Here is a 12,940-nt window from a genome sequence, read left to right as displayed (position 1 = left end):
CAACGTTGACTTGAAACTACCGGTATGGTAAGTAGAGGCTGCCCTTTCCAGCGTAGTGAGACCTATGACAGTTTATTTTGCATCTTTCCAAGTCCTCTGACTCTTCAATTTCAAGTGAATTACAATGCTCACTCGATGCCATTATTTCGGTTTGCCCCATCCCACAACGATTCAAGAGACGGTTTCATCCGTAGAGGGATCGATTGTGGCCATACAGCACCGGCCCCACTGTAAGCACATCCCCCGCACCCATCGGTACCTGATGCCAGTGAGCGGCGCTATTCAGTTCGCCGTGAAAACAAGCAGGAAGCGGCTTTATCCATCGATACCTAAGTACCTACCTCCCAGGAACCTACCTAAGTACCTACTCGCTACTTACTTAGGTCAGTAGGTACTTGAGTCGCTAGAGGATCTTGATCGCGGTGGTCTCACCCCGAGACTGGGTGCTACTTTGCCACTCTGGGTCTCACTCTCGCTTGTCTTGATCAACACTGACTTTGCGCACATCACAAAGTCAAAGATTTGAACCGCTGTGCAGAGGTCGGCAGGTTGGAGTCCGGGGCGATCGGTGCCGCCGCGGGGCGTCCAAAGCCTCTACCAGTACAGGACGGGCTCACTAGCGGACGTGGCGTGGCTAGCAATCAGGGATCAGCGGACCTCTCAGTGGGGTTCCGTCGTATCGTTGCAGTGGTCCACCTGCCCTCATCACCAGCACAGATGGATAGGTCACGCTTCCACAACCGTGCATCGATAATAAGTAGAGGAGGAAGAAGACTAGTCATCTTCGTCTTGCTTTTCCAGTGACACGCGACAACGCTCTCATGGGCAGAAATGATCCTGTGTGTGAGTGGAGAGCCGAAAGCATCGTTTGCGCACCGTTACCGTTTGTCCTAACCGGAAAATCGATAGCCATCGTCGGTAACTACCATGGCAAGATAGGCAAGCCCGTACGACACGGTAAATATAATCACAAACTAATAAACGCTCTAGTGCCCTAGTGTCCGTTTGGTTCGAATGCTGTATCGGGCTCATCAGCGCAAATGATGCAAGCTAGACTTCCTAGCGTTATCACTGGTCCAAAGCAGTCTCACTAGCTTGGTGCCCTTGCTGCTCCCCTCTCGCTCTGCCGATTTGGTAGCAACATCCCGTTTGCCCGTCAAATCAGACGGGTCAGCCAACCATCCGGAGAGGAATAAAATATGTGCAAAATTTCCGCTAGCCGCTTCCCCTCCAGCAAATATCCACCCATGAGACTATAATGCCGTGGAGGGTTGAGGGGGCATTGTTCCCGCCCATCCAGGTCTATTTCAAGGACGTTGTTGCATCTCGAGCCCGTTTGTTGGATAGGAAGAATCGATCATCATCCCTCTTGTCTTGACCGTGTTGGACCATGTCGAGGATGATGTGCAGACTGCAGCGATTCGAGACATTTCTGTTTCGCGTTTCCGGCATGGGTGATCTCTACACTACCATGTTCGAGATACTAGACCGGTCAACCCGGGACGAGTGTGCGATTTATGGCAACAAGACACAAGATGCCATCGATTTACAGCTACTCGCGATAGCACTCCAATGTCCGTGCGCTGGCTGCATGGCTCGCGTCGACCAACTACATACAGAAAACAAGGTACAACTTGCAGATAGCTTGCCGACAAATTGCCACGAAAGGCTCGAGCTCCGACACCAAAATATTTGGGGTACATCCGTCCAGCCAGTCGAACGTCGTAGCGTCACGAGGGACTGATCCAGATCCGCCACTCCTAGCGTGATGCAACTGAGCTTTACCAGAGGCCACCAGACCACCTCCGCAGTACCCCCGAACCTGGCATGCTGCTTCTTTAGTTCAAGAGAGATCAAAGTACAATAAGTAGCTGACATCCCGCTGATCTTCAAGGCTCATTTCGTCCGAAACGCGCCTGTTGTTGGATAGGTTGCTGGGTATCTAGTAACGGGATAAACACAGCACATTAAACAATGGGTGTGCCGGAAGCTCCGCGAAAGGCGCCAGCCTCTCCGTTCAAGATTCTCGTCACCGTCTTGACCCTCATCTCCTTCCTTGTTTTTGGCGCCTATGCGCTGGGCACACCTGCCGATGGCCATGATCGACGCGCGTACAGCTTTGCTCAAGCACACTTTGGCCATCGCGCAAGCTCTTCCCCGCCCTCCCACGCGTCGGCGCGTGGTGACAAATACCTAATTGGCGTGGGCAAGGCCGATATCACCGGTCCCGTCGTCGAGATCAACTTTGCCGGTTACGCTAACCTCGACCAAAAAGGCACCGGACTGCGCCAGCGTCTTTTCAGCCGCGCCTTCATTCTCGGCGACAAGAGCAACCCTAACGACCGTTTTGTCTATATCATCGTTGACGCCCAGTCTGGCGACACTGCAGTCCGCTATGGTGTTCTCGACGGTGTTGCTGCCCTCGGCAGTGAGTACTCAGTTTACGGCCAGCAGAACATTGCTCTCACGGGCACTCACAGCCACTCGGGGCCTGGCGCCTGGTTCAACTATCTGCTGCCCCAGATCACATCTTTTGGCTTTGACAAGCAGAGCTATCAGGCCATCGTTGACGGTGTTGTTCTTTCCATAAAGCGTGCCCACGAAAGTCTGCAAGAGGTGAGCCGCAACTGCAAGATTCATGTTTGGAATACCAGATGAACTGACCTAATAGGGCTACATTGATGTGGGAACAACCAAGGTCGAGGATGGTGCCATCAACCGCTCTCGCTGGGCTTACTTGCACAACCCCGAAAAGGAGCGTGCCAAATACGATGCCGAGACTGACACCACACTCACTCTTATCCGCTTCCGGAGAGCTTCTGACGGCAAGAACATTGGTGCTCTCTCCTGGTTCCCTGTTCATGGTACTTCCATGCTTGGCAACAACACACACGCCTCAGGTGATAACAAGGGTGTCGCCGCTTGGATGCTCGAGGAGGATCTGAAAAACGATAAGAACACCGCCGATGGTTTTGTTGCTGGGTTCAGCCAAGCCAATGTTGGAGACACGAGTCCCAATGTCGGTGGCGCGTGGTGTGATGATGGATCTGGCCAGCAGTGCAGCTTGGAGAACAGTACCTGCGCTGATGGCAAGTCTCAGTCCTGCCACGGCCGCGGGCCATTCTTTCAGGCCCTAGATCTGGGCGTGAAGAGTTGCTTTGAGATGGGTCGCCGTCAGTACGCCGGGGCTAAATCAATCCTTGTAAGTTGAATGAAGCTACTAAAGATGTCAACATACGTTTTAACCAGACACTCAGGACTCCCTTGATTCTTCTGGTACCGCCATATCCGGGTCTACTGTCAAAGCCTTCCACTTCTACAACGACATGCGCTACTTCAACTTCACCCTCCCCAATGGTAAGCATGCTCAGACATGCCCCGCAGCCCTCGGCTACTCCTTTGCGGCTGGCACCTCGGACTGGCCTGGCGCCTTTGATTTCACCCAAGGTGACTCCGGCAAGCCTAGCGCCAGTCCGGTCTGGCAGGTCGTCTCGGGCCTCCTCAAAGCGCCCAATGCGCAGCAGAAGAAGTGTCAGGAGCCTAAACCGGTCCTCCTCGACGTCGGCGAGATCGAGACGCCGTACCCGTGGACGCCTAACATTGTAGACGTGCAGATGCTTCGCGTCGGGCAGCTGGTGATGATCATCAGCCCCAGTGAGGCAACCACGATGAGCGGTCGCCGCTGGCGCGAGGCTGTCGCCAAGAAGGCCGTCTCCTTTGTCAAAAACCCCGTCGTTGTCCTCGGCGGCCCGGCCAACAGCTACTCTCACTACCTCGCGACGCCTGAGGAGTACGACGTGCAGCGCTACGAAGGTGCTTCAACGCTGTTCGGGCGACATTCGCTCGACGCCTACATCAACCTCACCGTCAGCAACATGCACTATCTGCACCCCGACGCCACCGACCATCCGGCTCAGGGGACCCCAGCCCCCGATAACCGCGGCAAGATGCTCTCATTCATCACCGGCGTCGTCGTTGACGGCAACCCTCCCGGCAAGGGATTTGGCACCGTTCTCAAGCAGCCCGTCACGTCCGCAGCGGTGGGCGACGTCGTCCTCGCCACGTTCCAGGGCGCCAACCCGCGCAACAACCTCCGCCAGGAAGACACTTTTGTCGCCGTCGAGAAGCAGGGGGCGGACGGAAAGTGGTCCCGCTATAAAACCGACAATGACTGGTTCGTCGTATACTCGTGGCGCCGCACAAACTCTGTCCTGGGCTACAGCGAGGTCGACGTGTCGTGGGAGACGCAGCAGGGTTACGCGGAGCCAGGCACGTACCGCTTCAAGTACTACGGTGACTCGAAGCCCCTCATAGGCAAAATCAAACAGTTTGAGGGTACAAGTGATTCCTTTACCCTGTCTTAAGACGGGTGGTGGGTGCCAGGGGAGGGGGGAAGGGAGCAGGAGGGACCTGCCATGGGGTGGCGCAACTCTTGAGACTTGTATAGATAGATATAGGAGAGCCACGTATACCTCGATGTCTTTTCTTTACCCAATGCAAGATTGTATTACTGAATAATACGCTAGTTTCCTTGAGACTCTGCCATCGCAAGTGAGAAAATCAGAATGCTACGAAAAAAAATCTGTTCTGAGCAGATATGCGGTTAACATCGCCACGTTCCTGAACAGCATGACCAGCCACTCTTCACTTTCCTTCTAGAACGAACCCTCTGTCATGCATTTCGTCCTATGCTTCTTTTGTTTGCTATTCGGCATCTGGGGAGATTCCAAAACATTGTCTCTCCTCCTCCATGTTTGTTTGCCGGCCGCAAGAAGGAGAGAGGGAGGGGGGGGGGGGGGGGGGGGGGGGGGGGGGGCACATCATCAACCCGGTTTGTCTTTTTGGTCTTTTTTATTTTAATTTTCTACATGCAGTGCGGAAGCATGCCTCCCTTCCCCCCTCCTCAGCCACAACCCCTTTGAGACCTTTTTTGACCAGGGCTCGGGGCACACAAACCTTCTCGGCAAAGCCACTGGAGAGAGACTTCAACGTTGAACTGACCGGGCCGGAGCCGGGTCAGGGGGGGAGGGGGCACACTTAGGGAAGGGGGGAGGGGCGGGGGAAGAGGACTAATTCACACCCTTTTCGTCATAAATGATAAGAAGACCTTTTCATTAGGGTTTTCTCTTTTTGCCCAAACCGACATGTCTAACCTGCAGTGTGCGTGTGCGTGCTGCATATCGGGCAGTGTTGCCGAAACAACTCCAGTCTAATAAAGCACCTGAGACTCCCAGCCATCTTGGCCTTCTTTCTCCAATATTTACGTCTCCATCTACTATAACATTTTTTTCTCCCTGTTATGGGAGAAAAAGCTTATTTGATGAGACTTCAAGGAAGATGTGCGTTACGTGTGCATGCGTGTGTGCGTGTGTGTGTGCATGTGTGTGCGTGCGTGTAGCAGTCACAGTTGCCAGTCTCCGCCCAGTAAGAGAAACAGGGCTTAACAGCCATGGCACATCATGAGCCGAACCATTAATGTGAACGGGGAAAAGCAGTGTACCAACATGAAACGGATAGCCCAGCGTTGCCTTGTCAGCGTCCCCTCGGTGGCCCTGCGATAACCCATCGTACCCCCCCCCCCTCCTTCTTCCTGCCGGCAACTGCGGGAGACGCAGAAGAAAGGGTTGGAGCCATGGAGCATTCAAGGAAGGCTTCAGGTCCGTTCACTGGTTCTCCGCCACTGAGTGGCATTTCAGCCACACAGCTTTTCTATCGCTACTCTGCAACGAGTTCCAATGAAACAATCGCACATCTTCTCCGGTAGCGGTCTGTGCCGACAAAAAATGAAAGCAACTGTTGTATCGGGGAGCTTCATATCCGAGAGATTTACGGGGTGGAAGAGGCATCCGTTTGCCAATAGTGTGGTGCTGTAATAGCAATCGACCCATGGCTGATGGCACCGTTGTCATGGTTCTCCGCATGAAAGAACGTGTGACAGAGCACCCACTGCTTTCTCTCCTAGCAATCCGTTACCAATCGCTTCCCAAGCGAGAGCTTTCATGTTGCGGTTCGTCAAATTGTGAACACCAGTGTATCGTCCAGACTTTCTTAGCCGCTGTCGTCTGTTGAGGTTAGCCACTCCATTCATTCACGGAGCAGCTATGACACACGTAGTAATTACTGTTCAGTTGAAGAGCTGTGGCAAGTTCATCGTGCTTGCACTCTTATGTGGAGATCATTTGGTGCTTCTCGGTGAATACATGGCGAGCCTATGGACAGCAAGTGTTAGCACATATCTGGACTCAGTACGGAGTACATTCCAGACACAGAAGCAATGATCCCTGCCATTATACCGGTCTGCCATATGTGTCGACCCGCTTCGCATCACAGGCAACTGCCAAGAGCTAGGGAAACCAATATCCCAGCAGTACGGGGCTGATGTATTGAGTTTGTGGCGAGTAGACCCATGCTTTCCGAGCTTGCGCAACGGTCACAATACTTGGTAGCACGTCCAAATTCGAGCTTCTCTGATCCGTGATATACTGAGTGTAATGATTTGTTTCTCGGTTGCTACATTGACTATTCCGAAATTCTTCCCCGAGAGTTGAGTGAAGACAGCGGCAGAATTTTCATTCTTGGTCGCGAGGACTTTCCTGGCTGAAATGGCCCGCCCTTCTTTTCCTGCTTTGTTGCGAGATTCCACGATGTTTGAGCGGTTCAGGTACCGAGATAACACCGCAAAGTTGACATAGATCTTTTGATGTCGAAGACGATCAGTCTTTTTTTCCTATTTATAGATTTAGTTTTCGATGTCGTGCGTAATCACGTCTAAATAGGTAAGACGTTCGCTGTTACACGCCTTGTTGGGCTGACATGGATATCGTTTTTGAGGACCCAGCTGTTACGGGTACATCTTGCGCAGTATTTTCGTCTCATCGCAGTCTACTTGCTTGGTAGGGTTTGTTCATTTGCTGAAGTTCCTTCATTGTAGCTGCTGCTACTGTTCCGTCCGTGTCGGAGGACACTTATATGCTAGCCCTCTCACCTTGTACCAAGATACACGTCAGATCATCTGCAGCATTTTGGAGGAGACTTTTTACCTACCCGTAGGGATCTTGCTGCCCTGAAGCAGGGTCCTTGCTCACTGATCCTGGATGATGTGGTCAGGCACCCTACCAGACAGATAAGAGGCCCTCGGCCAGCCACATAAGTATAACGAGCACACTAAAACAGTGAATGCTAAACTTCAACACCCCAGCGTATTTGGCTCTTTTCTCTCACTCCTGCTGTCGAACTGATCCAAGCGATCTTGTTGGAACGGTGGGATATCAATCAATCTAGACATTCTGACCTATTGGCCCAAATCATCACCAGCGAAGCCAAGTAGCTAAAGGCTAGCCTTGACAGTCATGATGACGATACTTGATTGTATGCAGGATGATGAAGGAGATGCAAGTAGAGTGGAAGAAGCTACTTGACATGCTTGTCGTTGGGCTCATTCTCCGGCGATGCAGCAACGCATCACAATGGTGGGTAAGGCTAGCACGACTCAGAGCCACACCAGCGGTGCAAGTCGAGGGTCATTGTGTGCGCCAATAAAAGCAGTTGGTGGTGCTTCGTAAGGTGGTGGCCAAGAAATAGTTGGTCTGGCAAAGGCAGAAGAAAAAAAGAAATTTCGGCGAGGTTCTCATAATTATGGGCTAACAGGAAGGGAAAGCAGCCCACTTGCCGTGTTGCCCTTGCTACCTCCCTTTCGTTACCGCTGGCTTTTTACGTAAATTCGACCTAATTATTCATTAAGCTCTCATTGGTACAGATTACCATCAGTTGCCTTTGATCTCGCTTGCTTGTAGATAATGCTCTTGTCTCCGCGCGCCCAACGACTGCCAAGTAGACCAGCGTCAACGTTCCATTCTGGGGCCGTGCAGCCTATCGCCACATATTCGCTATTTCCTTGCGGCCCCCCCTGTTCCGGAAATCGCTGGGAACTAACTTGGTCTCCCCGCTACTGCAGAAGCAACGGAGGAAGCAAGAATCCCGACTATGCTGTCGCCGATCGTGAAAAAAGCCAAAGAAAAAAGCAATCTACATACGAAAACTACCACCGACAACTAATAAGCTCACACTGATGATAGGTGTATTGGTGGTGGGTGGTAAGCAATCCGCTGCCGGGCCTAAGAAAGGACTAGCCTCACTTCTCCCTTCCTTTGCCAGGATCCGCAGTCAAACTCAGCTCTGTACGGTGCAGCCCATAAGAAGAAATACTGGTGGTTGATGAGCAAACGCCACCATTATTTGCGTCCAGAGGCCAGGCTGTTGCTTCACGCACAAGGCTCCGGATCTCACAGCCGGCATTGCCTTGTCTACGCTCGATTTGGCGCGCCTGTCGAGCAACTGTTTGTCTGTGGTGGGTGCTTCGGTGTGTTTGGCAACAGGCAAGCTGCGCGACTGACCTACTACTGAACACGAACTCTCGATGCGATGCGATGCTCGAGGCACGGCGAAAACCCTAAGTTACAGCGCATCATCTTGTTCCCCGCGTCCACCCACATACTGGTAGTGGGATGGCCCGAAAGCCAACCGGGTCTCGTCTGTATACTGAGTACCCGTACTCTGTAGCGCCCCTTCCTTCCGATGAGCGCAGCAAATACCAGTCGCAGACTCGCGCGCAATTGTGACGGAGAGGGAGCAAGGGCAGTGCCCACAGGCTTTTGCCTAAGCTAGCATCTTGCAGGCTCGCTGGCGGCTGCTTTTGGCCTAATAAACGTCTGGTCGCCATGCCTTGAGATGCGACAAGGATGCCGCTGCACGACCGGTCTCCCCGGTGGCACATCCTCTCCACCCCCTTGAGTTCCATGACAGCTACTGGTGCACCGCAGAGCTTGAGGGTGGTTGGATCCTCCAGGGACTGGAGCCTCGCCTGTACCAGCATCTCAGTGCAGAAAGGGGGGGTGTGATATGTGCGGCCGTCGTCACAACCTCCACTGAGCGCTGGCGCACCGGGGCTCGGGGTCCGAGACGGCTGCTCCTCAGGCCATGCTCATGCCAGTCAGTCATGCAAAATATCGCTGCCAGTGATTGGAGAGAGGGGCCGACTGGGTCTGCTTGCGGTCTTTGGAGCTGGCCCTGGCAAGCAGCCAGGCAGCTCCCTCAACAGGCTCAAATGGATGCATGGCTTTTCCTTCATCAAGGCCGCTGCTGCAGTCCCCTCTCAATCTTCTGTGCTTCAGGCCCTGCTGGTGGCCATGCTGCCACCAGATCCCGCACACCCTTTCCGTGGCGACTCGGGTCATTCAGGGCATGCCCGAAAAGCAACACTGAAAAAATACCTCTAGCCCAGATTGTTACCAGGATCGCACCATCAACTGCCTACGGAGTACTGAGTACGGAGTAGAGCAGCGAGTGTCGTATTGTTGTTCCTTTCCTCATTTGGGCCCGTCTACTTTAGCTTTTGCCATTCATCTTTGCGTAGCTTGTCCTCTTTTTCCCAGCGTCTCTCGTCTGCCCTCTTGTCAAATGCTGTCAGGCTTTTCCTTCATGACAGCCTGTCAGCCCCCAGCGCGGTTCGGTCATTAATCCGCCTGCGGTATTCCCTTCTGTGTCACGGCCTGCTGTGTCTTCTTGCTCTTTGCAGTCGTGCAGTCGGGGTCTGTGTGTCTTGCATGGCATCACGGTTGCGCGGATTGTACATGACAGCGGCAAACCAAGCCGTATAAGCTTCGCCCCGACCAGATCGCTCCGCCTATATATCCTTTAGCTTATCCTTTGCTCAAGATCTAAGCAATCCTCCCTCCTGCCCCCCGCACTCGCTACCTCTTCTCCTCTACACTCTGGCGATATATTTTCCCAATTCCATTCTGCGGTTTCCTTGCCGTGCCACCAGCATGAGCACGTCGCCGCCTAGCAGTGCGAGCGGCCCTACACCATGGCAAGACAAGCTTGAAGGTATGACTTATCCGATGAGCTCCTAATTTTCAATAGCATGGTCTAACTCTGTGCAGAGGTGTGCCGTGAGGCGCAGATATTGCCGCCCATATTCTATATAGTCTCTGATCGGCGAGGTTCGTGACCTGTGCCTTACGGTGAACCGTATTTTCACTGACAATCAGCACTACATTAGGCGGTAGAACAGCTTGGTCAAGCCGTGTCACAGTTCAGGGAAAGACTCTAAGTGCCCGTTTTTGGTACGATGGCAAGAACCTCAACAATGCCAAGGAGGACGCCGCAGAATGCGCCGTGAATTGGCTCAGCGTCAACACTGGGAGCTCTAATGCAAGCACAACAACTTCTAGTACTTGGGCCGGGTGGTAATTCTCGAACCTTCTGCTGCCACGACGAACTGAGGCACCCTACCAAAATATGACATCGCCAGGAGCATATTGATACATGGAGACTGCATTATTTGTCTTGGTCTTGCGTGGAATGCTCGAATGTTTATTTGGCATCTGGTGAGCATGTGAGAATGTACACAGTGATGGTTGCAGTTTGCGTTGTTGGTAGTGTTGCATTTGGCACATTACATGGGTAGCACTGCATGGACCCAGATGGAAGCAGAGTATTGCTGAGCCCGCTGGCTCGTTTGATCTCAACTATTTATAATTGGCTACATTTAAAAGGCGGTTGGTGGCATGGTACGGGGATGGGCAGGTTTTCTTTTAGCGGCATACAATGGGATGGATGGCAGTCAATCTTGACTGGGACGAAACAAAGGCCCTTGGCCTGCGAAAAGCTCAGGGATCAGCACAGTGTGCATATTGTTGGACAGAATACCAACTTTTTTATCTAGATAATGACGAGTGGTTCAATGGGGGAAACGATTTCGGGTTGACTGTGTAGCAGCACAGTCAACGACCCAATGTGGGCGTTTTCGTGATATTGGGATTTCGATGCGAGGCTTCCTAGCGCGACTATGCTGGCGCGACGGGAGCTACGGAATCTGTTCAGTAGAGCAGAGAAGTGCCAGAAGCACAAAGACTCTACTTCGCAACAACGCCATCTGCATTCTCTCAAAAAATCAATTGTGCGTTATTACTGTATTCTCATCCCATGTCGAGGGTACAGGGTAGGAGGCTTGGTTCGGAACGGATAAGCTTTTGTTCCGAGCTGCCAGGAGCTACAGCCATACCCAGGAAATTTCCGCCTGCACCACGCGAGCTCCTGCGCTTGCGACGACACAGCACAACTTCCCATCCTGGGGAACTGATTCATTCTACAATGGCGACCGCGATACCCAGGGGAATAAGAATTCTGCACTCCTGTAGGGGTCTCGCTACACGCCCGGTGCGTGTGTGCACTAGGCCGCAAGCGCTGTCGCAAATTGCACGATCTCATCGCTTCCAATCAAACGACGCCAAGAGCCAACTGTCGGATGCAGCAGGGCCGGAAGCCGCTGGCGCGCCCAATTCCACCATCGAGGTAATGTTCTTCACCTTGCTATGCTCAATTGAGGAGCCGTGCGCGCCATTGGGGGAGCACAAGGACTGACTGGCTGGACGCTGCAGGCATCCACTTCGAGCCCGATTGATAGCATTGACGATGCCGCACTCGAGCAGATGCTATACGGTCGTGGCCGAACAACACAAAAAGGCGGCCTCACGGAAGCACAGGAGGCAGTACTGTACCGGGACGGCGAGATACCCCCCCCGGAGAGCGCCGAGGCTGTACTGGCTGTAGGGGACGCCGAAGCGGCCGAGCTAAAGGCGGATGGGCAGGCCGGCAAGCACACACAGAGTCTGGGACACAAGTGGCCTCTGCCACAAAAGCCGTACCCGGACGGCTTCAACGTCAAAAAGAGATACCACCCGGTGGTGGAGCAGATTACTAGGCTGATGATGCGAGACGGCAAGCTGGCTTCTGCTCATCGGGTACGTCTCAATTTATGCGGTTGTTTTGCTGTTGACTATGGAACCTTGGACTAACGGGAAAAATTTCCCCTTGTGTTTGCAGAATCTCGCCATGACAATGAACTTTCTCCGAATGGCGCCGGAGCCGACGTTTAGCCCCAAATTCCCGCTGTTGCCCGGTACACCGCCGGCGTCGCACCTGTCGCTGAACCCGATACTGTACCTGACGGTGGCGATTGACTCGGTGGCGCCGCTGATCCGGGTCAAGGCGATTCCCGGGGCGGGCGGCGGCGGGCGGGCGCTGGACATGCCGCAACCGCTGACGGTGCGGCAGCGCAGGCGGCGGGCGTTCACGTGGATCCTGGAGGCAGTGGAAAAGAAGCCGAGCAAGGGCAGCGGACGGACTCAGTTTGCGCACCGGCTGGCGGAGGAGATCATGGCGGTGGTGGAGGGCCGGTCGTCGGTGTGGGAGAAGCGCAAGCTCGTCCACAAGCAGGGAACGACGGCACGAGCCAATGTAGAAAAGAAGGTCATGATCAAGAAGGGTATTTCGAAATAAGGAAAGTGAGGACGGGCGTGTATGAGAGTGAAGAATGTGGTGGCCTGTACTTTGTATATTAGGGAAGCGTGTGGTTTTTCCACAGCCCGTTTTTTCCTCCCACGCCTTTTCAGCCTGCCCAGCTGTTCACCGTCAACGAAGGGATAGAAGGGCAAATGTAAAATATATATGGAAATGCCAAGAGGCAAAACTTGCATAAGTCTGGACAACAACGGCCTTGATACTAATGAGTGGGCGTGACTGGTTGGAAGATGTGGGTATTGCTGGGTGGATGGATGGATGTGTTGCAAGGCAGCTGGAGTAGGCAGTAAGCGGAAGCCAGGCTGACAATGGCGGCCTGGGAGGGATGGGCAGCTAGCTTCCCTTTTATTGTATCTTATTTTCCCATCAAGTTGGCTGGTCTAGTCATCACTCGAAGGTGACTATTGACAAATACATGTCGGAAGGCTATATAAGTGGCAACGATGAATAGGGCGAGCACCCTTGCCTCTATTATTGATTTTATCTTTTTTACATCTCCCATTGTCTCTTTGATCAGGTCATATCGGGGCTCCTAATTGGCCACACGTGTAAAATTGGATGTTTGCAAGAGGGAATG

At 53.2% G+C, this 12,940-nt stretch overlaps 3 protein-coding genes across 3 annotated transcripts; all 3 read left to right on the top strand.

Annotated features, from left to right (window-relative positions):
- Positions 1–1,974: 1,974 nt before the first annotated feature.
- V2A60_006714 (Neutral/alkaline nonlysosomal ceramidase) lies at positions 1,975–4,364 on the top strand (the record flags this gene model as incomplete). Its single annotated transcript, XM_083258006.1, has 3 exons — positions 1,975–2,616; positions 2,672–3,202; positions 3,258–4,364. The coding sequence occupies 3 exons, from the start codon at positions 1,975–1,977 to the stop codon at positions 4,362–4,364; spliced, it is 2,280 nt and encodes a 759-aa protein (XP_083114132.1).
- Positions 4,365–9,824: 5,460 nt separating this feature from the next.
- Positions 9,825–10,251, top strand: V2A60_006713 (uncharacterized protein; the record flags this gene model as incomplete). The annotated part of the gene is made up of 3 exons (XM_083258005.1): positions 9,825–9,885; positions 9,942–10,001; positions 10,061–10,251. 3 exons carry the CDS (start codon positions 9,825–9,827, stop codon positions 10,249–10,251), a joined length of 312 nt encoding a protein of 103 aa, XP_083114131.1.
- A 903-nt stretch (positions 10,252–11,154) lies between these two features.
- On the top strand, positions 11,155–12,342 carry V2A60_006712 (mitochondrial 37S ribosomal protein uS7m; the record flags this gene model as incomplete). The annotated part of the gene is made up of 3 exons (XM_083258004.1): positions 11,155–11,355; positions 11,442–11,804; positions 11,887–12,342. The coding sequence occupies 3 exons, from the start codon at positions 11,155–11,157 to the stop codon at positions 12,340–12,342; spliced, it is 1,020 nt and encodes a 339-aa protein (XP_083114130.1).
- Between the last annotated feature and the right edge of the window lie 598 nt (positions 12,343–12,940).

Source organism: Cordyceps javanica, chromosome 4 (assembly GCF_051103115.1).
Source record: "Cordyceps javanica chromosome 4, complete sequence".
NCBI classification, from domain to species: domain Eukaryota; kingdom Fungi; phylum Ascomycota; class Sordariomycetes; order Hypocreales; family Cordycipitaceae; genus Cordyceps; species Cordyceps javanica.
Note: the sequence above shows the minus strand (reverse complement) of the source record. Positions and strands in the feature narration are given on the sequence as shown.